At 45.4% G+C, this 16,887-nt stretch overlaps 1 protein-coding gene across 1 annotated transcript in view; it reads left to right on the top strand.

Annotated features, from left to right (window-relative positions):
- Positions 1–16,403, top strand: part of Cnpy1 (canopy FGF signaling regulator 1) — a 35,942-nt gene extending 19,539 nt beyond the window's left edge. The window contains exons 2-4 of the mRNA XM_059256651.1: positions 10,554–10,757; positions 12,476–12,572; positions 16,366–16,403. Of these exons, the coding sequence (XP_059112634.1) occupies positions 10,554–10,757; positions 12,476–12,572; positions 16,366–16,403 (339 nt within the window). The remainder of the gene's footprint in view (positions 1–10,553; positions 10,758–12,475; positions 12,573–16,365) is intronic.
- The last annotated feature ends 484 nt before the right edge of the window (positions 16,404–16,887 follow it).

Raw genomic sequence — 16,887 nt, 5'->3', positions numbered from 1 at the left:
ATGGTAACAAGTTATGTGATGACAAAGAAAGTAACGAGGGCCACTTCCCAGAGATGCTGAGACAGGTCTTCAGGGAGGCCATGCCACCACCCAGCCAGTACAGGAATAAACACCCAATTCTCTCTCTGTCTCTTTCTCTCTCTACCTCCAGCCTTCCTTTCCTCTTCCCTTCCCTCCTCCTTCTCAGCTTGATTAATGGGAGTCAGCAAAGGTGGAAAATCAGAGAGTCCCAGTCAGTGACCTGCTGGTGGCTGTTTCTTCGGGAAGGACCTGCTCACTGTTTTGGTTTATGTTTGCTCTACTGATATCTGTTAGCCAAGTTCCTTTTCATGCCTCTACCCAGAAAGACAGCATTCAAGACAACACGTGTGGAAATGCATGTAAGACTGATGCCCCTGTCCTGGTATCTACAGCTAGCAATATTCCCTGAGAAGAGAACCCAAGAGGAAAAAATACCACATGCACAAGAACATTCAGAGTAATGTAATTGATAATTTTAAAATGTTATCATCACCCTAAAAAAAAATGTCCAAATCAAGGTACTGGGTAATGAGCTATGGATTATTTGAGGCACGGGGTGGGGGGTGGGGGAGGAGTGTCATAGTTTTGTTTGTTTGTTTTTTCGTTTGTGTTGTGTATGTGTCTGTCTGTCTGTCTGTCTGTCTATGTCTCAGCACACACATGTCATAGCACACATGAGGAGGTTAAAGGACTCCGTTTTCTCCTTCCATGCTGTGGGTCCTGGGGATTGAACTCAGGTCGTTAGGCTTAGTGACAAGGCCCTTTACCCACTGAGCCATCCCATCAACCCGTGAGCTGTGAATCTTTACGAAGTACTCTGCTACTACCTTTGCAGACTGTGAAATGACAGGAGTGTCTGGTTCACTGCTTCTGTGTGGGAGGGAGGGTGGAACCTTATACTTACAAGTATAAGATGCTAAAGTTTCAAATGGATTTTTCCCTCCATGTCTGTCTTAGTTGGGGTTTCTATTGCTGTGAAGAGACACCATGGCCATTGCTACTCTCATAAAGGAAAACATTTAGTTGGGGCTGGCTTACAGGTTCAGAGGTTTGTTCTTGATTTTGATCACCTCACCGATGCTGTGGTGGCTCACCTGAGTCAAACTCATGAGAAATAGCAGGGTTTCTGGTACTCCATGTGGGCTGCTCTGGATGATTTGGTTCTCAAAACTGAGACATCTTTCTCCATGTGTCCCAAAGACAGGCTTGGATTCAGGAACTCTTGGTCTTGGACCTAAATGGCCCTCCCTCCAGGCTCTGCTGGCCTGCTCTTTCTGGGTACATCATATGAAAAAAAAAATTAAAGTCACATTAGGGACTGGGTGCTCAGTAGGTAAGAGTTGTTCCTCCAGAGACCAGAGTTTGGCTCCCAGCACCAAGTTCAGCAGGCAGCTCCAGTTTCAGAGCATCCACTTCCCTCTTCTGTCATCTGTAGGTACCCATGTCTGTATGCATACACACATGAAAACCCGCACATACACATAATGCAATATTTTTAAGACATCACAGTGAGAACCTCTCCCAGCCTTCTGCTCTGACAGACTGATGTGCCTGGGAGCCTCAGGGAAAGCTGGTGCTAGTGCTGGTGCTGGTCCCAAGCCATGCTTAAGAACCAATGATTGCCACCCATCCCACAAGCTTTCACATCCTGAGAAGCTGGAGAGGGAGAAGACAGTTCCAGTGAGAGCTTTGGGGCACAGGGGTGGCTGTGTGCTGACCAGAGCTCACCCACTGCTATGCTTGTTAGGATGCAGGGAATGGCATCCCCTCCCCCTCATTTATCTGTGAAGAGTACAGAGGTACCCCACTCTCATGAAATTTGTGTCATTGAAGTGTGTAAATTCTAAAACAGTCTGCCCCATCAGAAGAGACTATCAAGACTCTGCCTTTGTTGCCTGACTAGTCAAATGCTTTATCAGATACACAAAATAGTGTTGCTATGGCCCTGTTGACAGAAAAGGATGCTGGGAGACCAAAGGTCACTGGTAGTTGTAGGCAGAGTTTTCCTGTCCTGGGAGCCACTTCCAAATTACCACACAGAGACTGATATTAATTGTAAATACTGGGCTGATAGCTCAGGCTTATTACTAACTAGCTCTTACAACTTAAATTAACCTATTTCTATTAATCTGCATTCTGCCATGTGGCTCATGACTTTACCAGTCTTCCAGCATGTCCTGCTCCCTCTGCAGTTCCTGGTGACTCCTCTGACTCCACCCTTCCTCCTCCCAGAGTCCTCTGTGTCTGGCTGTCCTACCTATACTTCCTGCTTGGCTACCAGCCTGTGAGCTTTTTAATAACCAATAAGAGTAATACATGTTCACAGTGTACAGAAGGATTATTCCACAGCAGGCAGCCTTATCCACAGTTGGGTAATTATAGCCTGACTAGATTCTTATATTTATGCTAGTCCCAAACCCAAGGGCCCCTTCCCCACTAGGCTACACTGAGGATTTCAATGGGCAGAGCTTCATAAGGCAAGTAGTGCCTTCCTAGGACTTGGCCTGGATAGCTAGCTGTCTCTGCATTTGGAGTTTCTGCAGCCCACTATCACCTAACCCTTGGGGACGTTCAGTGTGCTGGGCCTGGACTGTAGTCAGAAGGTGGGAGCTGGGCCTTTAGGATCCATGTGTGTTAGCTAGGTTCCCATAACAAAGTCCCATGGATAATACACGAGTCAGTTTTCCTGAAGTCAGAGTTGAGGGTGCCACAGGGCTAGCCCCTCTGTAGTCCTTCTGGTTATGGATGCTATCTTCTCTCTGTGTCATCCCTCTGTGTATCTGTGTTCAAATCTCCTCTTCTTTATCTTATTCTATTTTTTTTTTTTTTTTGATTTTTCGAGACAGGGTTTCTCTGTGTAGCTTTGCGCCTCTCCTGGAACTCACTTGGTAGCCCAGGCTGGCCTCGAACTCACAGAGATCCGCCTGGCTCTGCCTCCCGAGTGCTGGGATTAAAGGCGTGTGCCACCACCGCCCGGCTTCTTATTCTATTTTTTGAGACAGGGTCTCACCATGTAGCCTTGGGTGGCCTGGAACTCACAGTATAGCCCAGGCTGCCCTCGAACTCATAAAGAACTGCCTGTCTCTGCCTACTGAGTGCCTGAGATTAAAGGTGTATGCCACCACAACTGGCTCCAATCTCCTCCTCTTGTAAGGAAACATACATATGTAGTGGAGAAATGCCACCCCCAAATATATTACTTAACCTTGATTCCCTCATCAAAGTTCCTGTCTATGGATGTGTCATGTTCTAAGGTCCTGGAGGTATGAATTTGGGAGAATACCATCCAGCCTTTACCTGTGCCCCACTCTGCCCTTTAATGGGGACATGACAAGAAACAGGTGCTGCTGAGGTTGGTTGAGAAACAGAACTCAAGGACACTGGACCGTGTCCAGACAACAAAGTTCCACAACAGTGCAGGGGTGCTGTCAGGGCAGAGGGAACTAACTGCCAGGTCATCCTCCTGAGAGAGACTCTCCTGAGTCTCTGTGGGCTGAGCAGGGGAACTCACACATAGCCATGATTTTGGTAGAGGTCACAGTTGTTTCAACCAGGTCACAGAGAATTTTAGAAGTGCCCCTACACCTCAGGTCTGGTGTAGGTGTTAACCTTGTTTTCCTTGTTTTTCACCCTTTTGATTCTTTTGATTTTTTTTTTGTTTGTTTGTTTGTTTGTTTTTCGAAACAGGGTTTCTCTGTGTAGTTTTGGTGCCTGTCCTGGATCTCACACTGTAGACCAGGCTGGTCTCGAACTCACAGAGATCCGCCTGACTCTGCCTCCCAAGTGCTGGGATTAAAGGCCTGCGCCACCACCATCCAGCTCTTTTGGATTTTTAAAAAGAAATAAAATGGAAGTGTTACTGTTAGTATTAACAAACGATTTTAAAGAAAGCTGTCTCAGACAGGCATGGTGCATAGAACTGTAATGGAAACACTTGGAAGGCTGAGGTAGCCAGGCTATACAGGCAGATTTTAAGAAATAAAGATAGATAGATAGATAGATAGATAGATAGATAGATAGATAGATGGGAGGGAGGGAGGGAGGAGGGGAGGGAGAGAAGTGAGCTTCCTCTTTGTGACCTCCCGGAATGAGGACACAAGGCTGGCCTTTGCAGAGAGGCTGGGTCCACTGTGCTGTAGAAAGGTTTTGATTTAGCCCAATCTGAGTCCTCTTCTCCCTCTACCTTCTGCCTTTAGTTGTGAAGATAGCCTGCTGAGAGGCAGGATTTTTGTGTGGGTGGCCTAGGGCAGTTGCTCAGTCTTTGCCTACCAAGATTCCTATCATGTGAAGGGGATCAGGGTTCATGCCAAAGACCTGCTGTCTCCAGGGAGACAGGGAGATGAACAGCACAGGAACACAGGACAAAGAACGTGAAAAAGGCCCTGTGCCAACACCCCTGGGTGTCCTCAGGCTCAGCTGGAGGCTGGGAGTTAGCCACTCACTCACAGAACACAGGCTTGTTCTTAGGATATGATAGAGCCCTGTGAACTTCGGGCTTGAGAGGAGGATAGGCATGTGGAGGCCAGCTGATCAGGGACTCTATATGAGAGAGACTCCAGCAGTCTCATGAGCAGACGGTTGGGAACCCAATAGTCATTCTGCTCACAGTTGTCACTAGCCCCACCCAGAAGCCAGCCACACAGTGCCTTCAGGATTCTTGTCAGCTAAGAGGCATAATCTATGTGTGTGTGTGTGTGTGTGTGTGTGTGTGTGTGTGTGTGTGTGAGCATGTCTATGGATGTGGACATAGATGTACATGTGCTTTCCCTCTGTGAAGACAACACATCTTAATCCATCACTCAAGTCCCAGACCTTCCTCCTCTTAGATGTCCCAGGCTTCACCAGGCAATCTCACCACCTCCTTGCCATATGCCCATGGCACGCAAAAAGACCAAGCTGAACAATGCCAGAGTAGACTCCCAGGTATACCTCTGCCCGCTTTCTACAGTGGACCACGTCTGGCAGAGCTGGCTCAGCAGACAGCTGGGCAGCCACAGAGTGATTTGCAGTAACAAGACACTGAAAGACAAGGAAGGGTTGGAAGGTGCAGAATATTCCTTTATACTGTGTGAATATATGTCACTGTAATTGGGTTAATAAAGAAGCTGACTGGCCAATAGCTGGACAGGTAGAGGTTAGGCGGGACTTGCAGACAAAAAGAGAGGGCAAAGAAGAAGAGGAGGAATCAGGTCGAGAGGAAAGAAAGAGATGAACTTACCATACTGAGAAAAGGTGCCAAGCCACATGGCAGAGCATAGATAAGAAATATGGGCTAATTTAAAATGTAAGAGTTAGCTAGTAACAAGCCTGAGCTATTAACCGAGCATTTACAATTAATAATAAGTCTCTGGTCATTTGGGCGCGGCTGCCGGGACACAGGCAGCAACAGTGCTTAGGCAATTTCTGACAGCCATACCGTAGATGGGGCCACACTACTACCAGCTGATGTCCGCTGAGAACATATTCTAGGTAAATAAAATTATTTCAGTGTTAATTCAGAATCATGAAGAGTCTTTAAGAAGATCTGTATTTGGGGCTGGAGGGATGGCTCAGCAGTCAAGAGCACTGGCTGCTTTTTCAAAGGATTCCTCCATTCATTTTCCAGGACCCATGTAGCAGCTTAAATTTTTGCCCTTTGTGGCTACACATGTGGTACACAGACATGTATATACCCATACACATAAAATAAAAAATAATATTTTTTTTAAAGTTTATACTTGACAAATGCATTTGTCTGCAGTGTAGATAAGGCTCAGTAATTATTTGGTGAATGAATAAACAAATTATTTTTATTCTTATTTAAATTTTGATCTTTTGAGACAGAGCACTATAGTCCAGGCTACCCAGAAACTTACTATGTAGATCAGGCTGGCCTCGAGCTTTCCTCAGCCTTAAATAAACAAAATCTTGTCCTGCTCTGGTCTGCAGCCACACTGGTGGCACTCTGGCTTTCTCCTACTGGGGAATTTTGAAGCAGCAGAATCCCAGCACCATGCTAAGTACAGAACAAATCCAGATGCTTGGTGACACTGTACCTGAGACTTTGCTTACAGGACTTCACAGAAGTTTGAAAATGGCCGGTTTTTTATGGGTTGCTGTGCTTTTCATTTTACCTAATACATTCAAAATTTAATAGGTTTAAAAAAACTTGCAGAGTATTTTTTAATGAGAAACCTAATAGCAGTGGAGATTTAATATTTAATAATGAGAGAAAGATACTTTTTTTTTTTAACTTTAGAAGTTGAGTTACATGACCCCCCTCCCAAATTCAGTGATCATTAATCCTGACCCACGGTATGATTCTTTTTTATTCTCTTCTGTCACTGTGAAGTTGAAGATAACCTCCAGAATAAAAAATGTGATTGGAGTCTAGGGGGGAAAATTCCCCTAAATCACAGGGTTCTCATTTTGCTACAAATTTTCAACTCCTTGAGAATACATGCTACTGATCGGTACCCTCGTACGCTAATGGTAAGGACAGAAAAACTTGCAAAAATAGCCTTTCAAATCAGAATGACTTGTTTCCATCGTTCAGATGGTAAGGAATACATTTCTTGAAGGCGAGGATACTATAGTGGTTGCAGGGCCTGTGCAGCCCACAGACCCACCTGTACAGACAGGAAGTTTGTGAAATCTTGAAACACCAGTGTTGAGAATTTGTGATGTTCCAGCTGCTCTTTAAATACAGGCTACTAGAAAAAAAATCTCTCTTATTAGTTGAGTTTGGATGTGATCCCCCTGCATATATATATATAAAACTGGGAATCCATCAACTTTTATTATTTCTTATCAAAATGAATTCCTACAGATTTGTAATCATGTTGTCTAATAAAACCAAACAGCCGACCAATTTGCATATTATATGAAGGAGTGTCATACAATTAACATAAAAGCTAATTATATGTCTCATCAGCCTACAAGAGTTTCTGAATCCAAGCCTAAGGTGAGGAGTGGTAACTTTTTGCATCTAAAGATTGACTTTTAGCTAGTATCAGTGGTCAGTCCATTCTCTAAAGAAGGAAAGTTGGCAGTTAAACAGGATCCATGTCTGCTATAAAGCACTTAGAATTGCTACATTAACCAACCCTCAGGAAAGGAAAATCTTTGCAACAACAAGAAATTATCAGCCACTAAGCAGGTTAAGTGCACCTTCATGTCTGAAGGAAAACTACAAAACAGCCACGAAGATGAATGAAGTTTATTGGCAACTGTCAGGCTGTGATGGCAGAGAGGGGACGCATCACAGCTAACGTCTCCACGTCCATTGTGCTGTGACATAATTGTATTCCTGCCTGGTTGTGATAGCTATCAAGCAAGAAATTTGCTACAAGATTAACAGAGACACAGTAATGAAAAAACATGGAGCATGCTGTAATTGGCTGTTATTAAAGTGTAGTCATAGTAGTCTGTAACGAACTCCCTCGCTGCAGACTCCTGGAGAAACCCCAGCCAGAACTTTAGGCTACTTTTCAAAGTTGTGGTCTGGTACCTCTCAAGCCCTTTCCCCTGTCCACTTCACAAGCCAGTGGTTAGGAGAAGCCTAAGGTGGTAGGGTGGGGGTTGGATACTGCGTATGCCACATGTGATTTAGAGGTGAAGGAGGGCTGCAAAATTGGGAGATGTCAGGTTTACTTTGATTGAGGTTCCCAAGGATAGAGAGGAAAGGATACTGGATCACTTTTACATTTCTAACATGCTATAGGAGTCCGCATAAAACAGCAAGAGAACTGCTGGAGAAGCCTGACCGGGTTCTCCACTGCCACAGCGGTGGCGACAGCGGCCCTTTCCATTCATATTTTAATGAGGCCAGTATCTCTGAGACAGTCCTTGCATGGCGGAGGCGAGGTTCCTGGAAGATCACAAAGGGAGTCGCTTTATTGACAAGTTCCATTCAAAACCTTCACTGTGTACAAAGAAAGACTTGGTTCTTATTCCACTTGTCTCAGTACTAATGCATTCTTAGAATTGGAACAATTTGGGGGTGAGATCAATTATTCTGTGAACAGTCTTTAAATTTACTAAAGGTGGTTCAGCTGAGTGGAATCATATTAATGTAGATTTTAATACATGTATAAAGAGCTGTGGTGAGAAACATCTTTTAAAAATATTTTTCCAATATCCGGTGCTCAGGGATTTTAAGATCAAATTTTGAAGACTCTTCCGTAAAATGACCTCAGCACCCTCATGTTGGGAGGGCTCTCTTGCCTGAATTTCCGGAGGAGCTTATAGTATCGTGTAAGCCTTCAGCCAGCAACTGCGTCTGGTTTTAAAGACTCCTGCAAAGGGCTAGCTAGCTAACGCCATTCAAAAGCTGTCAATCTTCAGACTTTAAACAACAACAACAAAAATCAGTAGAAATTCACACACACACACACACACACACACACACACACACCTATTTGTGTTAAAGTGGGGCACGCTGCCTCCATATCCAAAGGTGTAAGGTTATACTTTAAAAACAACTCGCTGTTGAGCCCACTGATGGTTTTAAAGTGGAGGAGCTGCTTTCAAAAAGTGCAACCCAGGAAAAATATGCAAAAGTAAAAGCTTTCAAAAGTAACGTGTAGAAAGAAGGCTTTCATGGTTTTGTCCCAGACTTACAGGGCTTAGCAATCTTCTGCATACAGCTCAGAGTACTAGGTCAATTTGAAAGGGGAAGAAAAACAGAACAGTTTCTAGGGAAGCGACTAGAAACGCTTAGTGTGTGAGGAGGTTCTTGGCCTGGTAACAGGACTGCGTTTCCCAGGGCCCTCTTCCGCACCCTGGGCCCTCCTACCCCAGGCCCTGCCCCACCCCCACGCATAGTCTGTTTGCTTTTCTGATGGGGGAGGGAAGGAGAGAGTGAATTTCCTGGTTGCTATTAGTTTTTTGTTTTTGTTTTTGTTTTTGTTTTTAATAAACGATCCCACCCTTCGCTGTGACTTGAAATCCTTTGTGGACAACCAGAAACTGCCATTTATGTGTATCAGTTAAGGAAAGCCGCTCAGCACACTGGTACCCTTGAAAGCACTGGCCATCATCATGTTAAAGGCCCGCTTTGAGTCATTAACGTAAGAATTTGCCTTTGCGATCCCTAGCCTTTCCCAATGCCGCCCCCTCCAGCGCCCTTCCGCCCCCCCCATCCCCCCCCGGCACGCCAAGTTTACCGAAGTGTCCACCAGTTACTCGGTTTTTAGATGAGTGAGTAAACCTGTGATTTCCCTTTTTGCAACTTACAAAGTTTGAAAAGCATAAATAAAATGCCAGTTGTGATTGAAAGTGCCCTTGAAGAATTTTCATTTTTTCACTGTATATACATTTATATATAAAATATATATGTATATATAAATTTGGTGAATTTGGAGGAAAGAACCTGACACCTGCTGCAGAGTGTGCTCATTTTAGTTCGCAGACGTATTTAGTTAATTGCTCTTGCGAAGTCAGAACCTTGAGAGTTCCTGGCGGCCTGAGGTTCACCTGGGCCGCAGCAGGTGCGGGGTTGTGACCGTGCGCGCTCCTAGCGCGCCGTTCCTGCGCTCCGCGTAAAGCGCACTCCCAGGGTCGGTTCCTGGTGGACGCTGGGGGCAGCGGCGACCTGGGGGTGTTGTTTGCGGGCCACGCCGTCCGCGCTTTCATGTTAATTGCGAATCGGCTTTGCGGCCAGATGGCGGGGAAGCGCCGGGACCCTTTGTGCGCCCTGAGCGCGCCTGTGAATGTCGCGCAGTCCTTGGCACCGGAAGGGTTCACACTGCGTGTGAAAGGGGACAAAGGGGGCTGGATATATCAACATTGCAGAAACCGAGTTCATTTGTCATGCAGCCCCTTTCAGCGCGGTTGTCATGCAAACTTCCTTCTTTGATCAGCAGAGGGTGGAGAGCGAGAAAGCGCGCAAAGCCGCGGGCCCGGCCGGGCGCCCTTGGCGGCTCCACGCCCCTTCCGGAAGGAGCCGCGGGGACCAGGCCTCCTGCACCTTGACCCGTCTAGACGCCGCACGAGGTTTTGTCTTGGTTTCCAAGGACGCGGGGTGCTCTTTGACCCGCGCCTGGGGCGGAGGTGGTGGCACGGAGCCCGGCGCGCCCCGGCAGGTCCCGGAGGGAGAGGGGCGCCCGGGACGCGCGCCAGCTGTTCCCAGAGCAAACCGAGGCCTGTGAGGGGCGTCCCGGGTCCCGCTATCTACGACCACCACGCATAGACCCGGCACAGCCGCTGCGAGATGCCTGGAAGGCGAGGGGGCAGCGCGACTTGGGATGGGCAGAAGCGTGGCTTCCGCACAGAACTGATGCGCTCTCGACGCCCCCATTTTCCTCCCATTTTCTGTGCTTCAGCCTCTACTCAACAACTTTTTTAAATGACATCTATAAGTACAGTTTCTAGATTGTTCAGTTTCTTACTGTCCACTGTCAAGCATGTTGTTTTCTCGCTAGAATTTAAGCTCGCGCTAAACTACATAAAGAACGGTGCAGCTGCTTCCGTTGAGAAGCCGTCCTTCCACGTATCCTCTGGACTCGCGTGTGCGTAGGCAAGTGTCCTGGCTGGTTCTGTTCTTCTTGTAGGTTCCCCTGGCCCAGTCCGAGGCGTTCCTCGTCGACCTTTTGGATAAAGTGTGTATGCGAATGAACGATTACCAGCTGGAGGACGACCCAGTGACCAAGCAGAAGTATTTTAGGAGATACGCTCCGAGAAAGGGAGACAAAATATACAAAGAATATAAAAAGTTCTTCTTTTATTCTGATGCCTTCAAACCTTTGAAATTCGCGGTAAGCCTCCCTTCTAAGAGCCTGTTGGGATCTCCTTTTTTCTGCTTGTGACTACTCTTGAGCTGTTGATGAGCAGTGGACAGTCAGGCACATTCACATGCCCTAGTGTCCTGTGCTGGCCACTGTTTAAGTCTTAACTGAACACTTAGTGACTTGGCTTGTGACACATCTCGGGGATCGTGGCCTCCTCCACTGATTAGTTTGGAGATTAAAGGGAGTTTTATGGAGGTGCCCTGTCCTGGTGCACATTGTTTATCAGGACATTCTGCTGGTGTGGGGTGACTTCAGCCTGTCTTGTTTCTAAGGGACTGGGTTTCCACCTAAGGAAGTGCAGGGTTTGTGGTTTCTAGGCTGAAAACCGAAGGGAGGCCAAGAGTCGTTTTCAAATATTTATAGCTAAATGTTGGAATGGTAGCCCCAAGATCCTCTCTCCAACCCCCACAGGCTTCTCAAGGAGTGTTTTCCTTCGGTGAATTCAAGTTTTGTAGCTCAGGCTAGGCTACACCAATGCTTGGGGTCAAGAGCACAATCCCACATTTCCTTCAGTATAAAGTTGATTTTACCGAAAAGTTGGCCTCTGGCTTCCTAGGGTGTGCCTGGCAAAAGACATTGCAACGTATTTCCCCTTACTTAATGCTGTGGAATCACACAGTGATGGGCAGGCCTGTTTAAAAAATGCATTAAGTTCACACAGTGGCCAAAATGTCAGGCGTGCTGCAGCCCCAACATGGGGCTGGAGCTGACATTTGGAGATTTCATTTTAATTAAAAAGTGAGGGCAATAATTCAGGGCTAAAAGCCCCATGGAACTTGGATGGTGATGTGAGTGTGTTTGTCTTTCACAGGTTTTAAATAAACACATTATAGTGGAATTTAAATATTTTTAAATGCCATTTAAAATTCTTAGAGTCTTGTTTAATGAACTCAGAGATGGTTTACAAGTCTCCAGTGAATGGCCATCAGTAACTCACAGTTCCAAAAAAAAAAAAAAAAAAAAAGGTAGCCTGGTAGTTCTTGATGGGAGAGACACACTCCAGGCAGAATTTAACACTTTCAGATCCCATGGCAAATTTGTGCTTCCTCCTGCCTGAAGTGTCCGCTTGTTTTATTTTTATTTTTTATTTGCTTTGGAGAGCAGACCCAGGATTTGAGCTAGATTCCTAAAGGATGGACAGAGAAACTTCCCAAGTGATGGCAAGTGCTCTGCAGCTAAGCTGGGAGGTGCCGTTGTTGTGATGGCTGAGGAGCCTCAGTTGTTTCCAATTTTCAAACCACAAAGTGGATTATTCTGTTAAATCGTAAGAAAGCTGGCTTAACCATTGCCAGATGTGGTCTTTAAAATGTTGAAGGAAGTGGGAAAGGAAAGCTCTTGGTTGCTTCTTGTCTACTGCACTCCAGACTTCAGAAATAGAAAGAAACATAGCCAGCCATTTTCCTTCCTTCTTCCTTCTTCCTTCTCCTCCTCCTCTTCCTCTTCTGAGGTCTTCCAACAGGGTAATCATTTAGTTAAGTCTCAGGAAAATGATACAATTAGCCTTTCTGGAGGAGGGTTACTCTTGTGCAATGATGTATCAAACCAAAGGTGCCAAGGAAAATGGACTTCCTTGGTTACATGCTTTCCTGTGTTCCGCTACTAAAATGTCGCTAAGTCTGTGCTACTAAGGGGCCCTCCCTGCCCATGTGCCTCTGCTCACACGTGTTGCTATTGTGTTTCTGCAGTGCGAAGCCATCATTGAAAAGTATGAGGATGAGATATTCGCACTTATCGCCCAGGAGGCACACCATCTAGCTGACATGCTGTGCAGTGAAAAATCAGGTACTGTGTCTGATGTAACATGTGCTCCCAGCCTCGCTGCTCACCCGCTCTCACTCCTCCTTGCACAGCCTAGGCAGGCTGCCTCCCTGCCAGCCGGGCTCAGCTCGAACCTAGGCTTCTAGGGACAGGACCCCTGTGCCAAAAAAACAGAGCTACCAAAACCCAGGCAGGAGCCTTCCCTGCTGACTTTCCTCCTCTGGTTTTTCAAAGAATTCAGACTTTAGTTGTTAAGAGCTGAGTGACCCCAAAGCTATTGACTTTAATTTTAGTCATAGATGTTCGGTTTTTCTATCCTGGCCCAGGAAGGGATGTGCTTAGGTATATTTTATAGCTTAAGTATTTGTTCTAACAACAGAATGTGGGGTTTTTATTTTGAAAGAAAAAGCATTAAATGTTTTTGCTTGTCTGGGTTGGGGGATATGTTTAATATTTTTTCCAGGTTCATTCCCCTGTGTATCTACATCTTAAAAAGTTTTTTTTCTGTCTCAACATGTTTAAATAATACTTGCTTCATATTTCAGACATATGTATGCCCACTTAGAAACTAGGAAAATAAATGAGCAGAATGTTATCTACTGTATACCAAGGTGAAGCCTATGATGGCTAGCCCCTCCTCAGTCTGCTCTCATTTTGACACGTTTATACAGAGATAAGGACAGAGTGGGTCTGTCGAGCAGAGCTTCTCAGATGTCCTAGGAAGAAAATGAATGAGTTTATATGAAGACAATGGTTTAACCCAGTGTAGTGCCCAGTAAGCAAAAACTTGAGGTTAAATTCAGCAGGTATTCATAAAGAGTATGTACATGTCACCAATATATCAAATGTGGTGCTCAGGAATAATATTAAAGGAATATTACTGTGTGCTTGTAGCTATACGTTGGTGTCATTAGAAGTTTCTAGATAAGAGGGCCACATACTCACTAACAAGACAGTTTAAGTTTTCTCACTCTGAGCAGACAATAAGGTCGCTTTCTATTTAAAATTCCATTCCAGTGGAAGCCTGTAGAAAAATGCAGTAAAATGATAGAGAGAGGATTGTTTGGTAGCCTGAGATGTTTTATATTGTTCTGTAATCACAGAATTGTGACATTCACACAAGTTCATGGTCATACTTCCCAAAGAAAGGCTTGCTGAGGTTTTTCAATCAGTTTGGTTGTGTTAGGTGTATGTTAGCTTTTAGTATACATATGATGAGCAGGGTTTGAAATCTTTTTGCTAATTTTCCTTGTAAATAGCTGAACCAGCCATTGTCACCTATGATGGACACCAGAAATGACTACGTGAACACCTAGGCATTCCAGAAAGACCTAAGAGGGTGTCAGCCACTGTCTCTGGGAGTCCCTGCCCCTGAAATAAGAGTCTTGGGGGGGAAGACTGCTCCCAGGTTCAGCAATTTGACACAGTCAGTAATGTTAGCACCTTCTCTTCATTTTCTATATAGGTGTAATTGGAAATAAAAATGAAAATATAAGTGTGGAGATAAACCTAAGAGACATGTAGGGCTGCTAATGTGAAAGAGAACACCAGACGACTGCATGTGATTGCTTTTCAACCCTTCCCTGCCAGCAGCTGGCCTGTGCAGAGCTGGAGGTGACTGCTCTGCTCCGGCGGCGGTGGCGTGGTGGATAGAGCTCTTTCAGGCTGGGCTTCTTCATGAAGCTTGTGATGGATAGATACAGCAGCTTATACCCAAGCCAAAAGCTGTGACAACTTAGTGTTTAACAGAGATTGAGCACCCTTGGCCCTGCAACTGAAGCACTGTGAGAGCAAGGTAGACTGCTTTTTCAGACTGACATAAATTATTGCCGAAAACAGTTCAAACAACGTCCAGTGATACAAATGCCAAGCCACCAGCCAAATCTCTAGTTCTAGAGGTATCTATGCGCTAAATAATTATTTGTCTCCCTAAAAGCAGTAGGTGAGTATTACCCCCATTCTCAAGATAGCATCTTGTAAGTAATGTATACTCATGGAGCAGTTATTAGTTAATGTATAATTGCCTGACCTCCAACATACACACAGGGATTGTGTCACATGTACACACACACACATACATACACACACACCACACCACACCACAGAGCTAACCTGGGCTACATGAGCTCTGTCTCAAGAAAAGCAAATTTGCAAATCAATTCTCGTGAATGCAAGAGTAACAAAGGGGTGCTGTGGTTCAGCACATGGGATGGCTTCAGATACCCACGAAGAAAGGTGACACTTTCACATCATAGAAAAATTCCTGGTGCCCTACGGTGTCATTTACAGCACAGTGCAGTGTCCTTTCCACCAGAGCAGGGCACCAGCTGTATTTCAGAGATTCAGCATGTCTTGTGTTAGACAGCAGCTTTGCTGTGGCCTTTCTTCTCTCAGCAATGCGAACCGTGTCTCAGGGCTGTGTCCTATATGTACGTGTGTGTGTATGTGGGAGTGGGGGAGTACACCACATGCAAGACGCCATCCTGAGAACTAGGAAACGCCCGTCTGTCGCTCACAGGGAGAGATGTAATTATTTAGAAAATAGATGTTTCCAGAAGGAGAGATTGGCTGCAATCTTACTGTCCTTATCTAACGTACACACCGTAAACAGGAGTTCTGCTCTTTCCTGCTATGTTTAGATCATCTCCCTTTCTCTGGAGCAGAGCAGATGAGGACACAGTCTGACTCTTCAGTGTGTCAAGGCTCAGTCATTCACCCATGAGGTGACAGACATAAATGGGGAATGATGGAGAAGACCTGTCCATGTCACAGGGCGGCCATGTTTGAATTATGAAGTGCCACAGCAGGGAGATTCTCATAAACACTGGTGTCACCAGTGAGTGGGGAAGATCTCAGTGAGGGAGGGCGTTGCCTGGTTCTGTGGGTGCCACTGAGTTGAGTTGGGAGGAAGGAAGGTCACTGAGCACAGTCTGCTCATGGTATAAGGCGGGGGGGGGGCAGGTTTATTCCTCACGTGTCTTTTTTCATAGACAAAAGAAAAAAGAAAAGTAACTTTGCTAGGTTTTTCCAATGGCATCTTCTGTGGCCTAAAACACCGGCACCTCCTGAGGGTTACTTCGATATTGTGAAATCAAAATGACTAAAACCATGGTATAATATGATATAGACTGGGACTCAAAATACAACTGTATCCGTCCAAGGTAGAGGACATGGGGCTGTGGTTTGTAAGTGAATGGCTACACTGGTGCCCTGGAGATGTAAGGGCCTAAGTGGAAACAGAAATGTGTTCTGTATTAATCACTCTGTGCTAATATCCAATCACAACACTTTAGAAACATCTTAACAGAACTCATGATGTAAGATAGCAAGTATCTAGAAATGGGCCAGCCGACATTTAAGTGGACAAGTATCTTCAATTTTATCTGGCTTCTCAACCCGAGAGGGGAAACTTAGATTCTAACACATAAACGATCTTTACTCTCAAAGGCTAGTACGTTTCAAATAAGTTACATGACTAAAGCGGTGTGAATCAAAACGCTAGTGCCTCCCGAGTTCCGGGCCAGCATCCTCGCCCATTCTCACTGTGAAACACCCTGCTTATATCTCCCTTAAATGGTCCTGCCTCTGGGGGGACCTCCAGAGGTGCTTGGTCCGAAAAGACTGGAAGATGATGTGAGAACAGTTGGGTTGGCCTGTCACTCATTCTGGAAGCTGGGCTCGGGATATGTGTTCCTTTCTACTTTTCTGTGTCCTTACACTTGCTTTGAAATATGCTGCCACCCGTGTGGGCCTTCTGTGGAGAAAAAAAAACGACTCAGTGACCTGGGATTTACTCATTATGACTCTCTTTTTCCAGATCTGTGTGGCACTCCAGTCAGTCGTCCCGAACCCTAGGAGTGAGGAGTGGAGTCACAGCCCCAAAGGTCACTGTGCGCCTCACGTCTTGCGACTGCCATGATAAGAAATTTCATCTCGTGTCTGCTACACTTGTCTCATGCGTGATATTGGTTTGAAAATCTCTGACTTGGCATCATGACAAACTCCAAGTCTTCTGTTAGGTGAAAAGAAGTTTATAAAACTGAACACCCCTTTGCATATTTGGATGGAAGCTGGGTTGGCAATAGAGCGTTAAATTTAGCCGTGGGGGAAAAGGTGAAGCCATTTCTTAAGTCAGTAGGGATTTAAGAGTGGGTACAAGTGTTTCATAGCAAATGTGTCTGACACATCCATCTACGATTTGCTATTTGGAAAGAACTTGGTTTGATTTCTCAAATATTTGATTGACCACAAATTCAAGGCATTCAGTTGCAACTAATGCCATGGGTTGGTTATTCTGGGAGGTTCTGTACGGTACTTGTAAAGTCACTCCTCTCAATCA

Source organism: Peromyscus eremicus, chromosome 3, assembly GCF_949786415.1.
Source record: "Peromyscus eremicus chromosome 3, PerEre_H2_v1, whole genome shotgun sequence".
Lineage (NCBI taxonomy): Eukaryota > Metazoa > Chordata > Mammalia > Rodentia > Cricetidae > Peromyscus > Peromyscus eremicus.
This window is presented reverse-complemented; position numbering and strand designations above follow the sequence as displayed.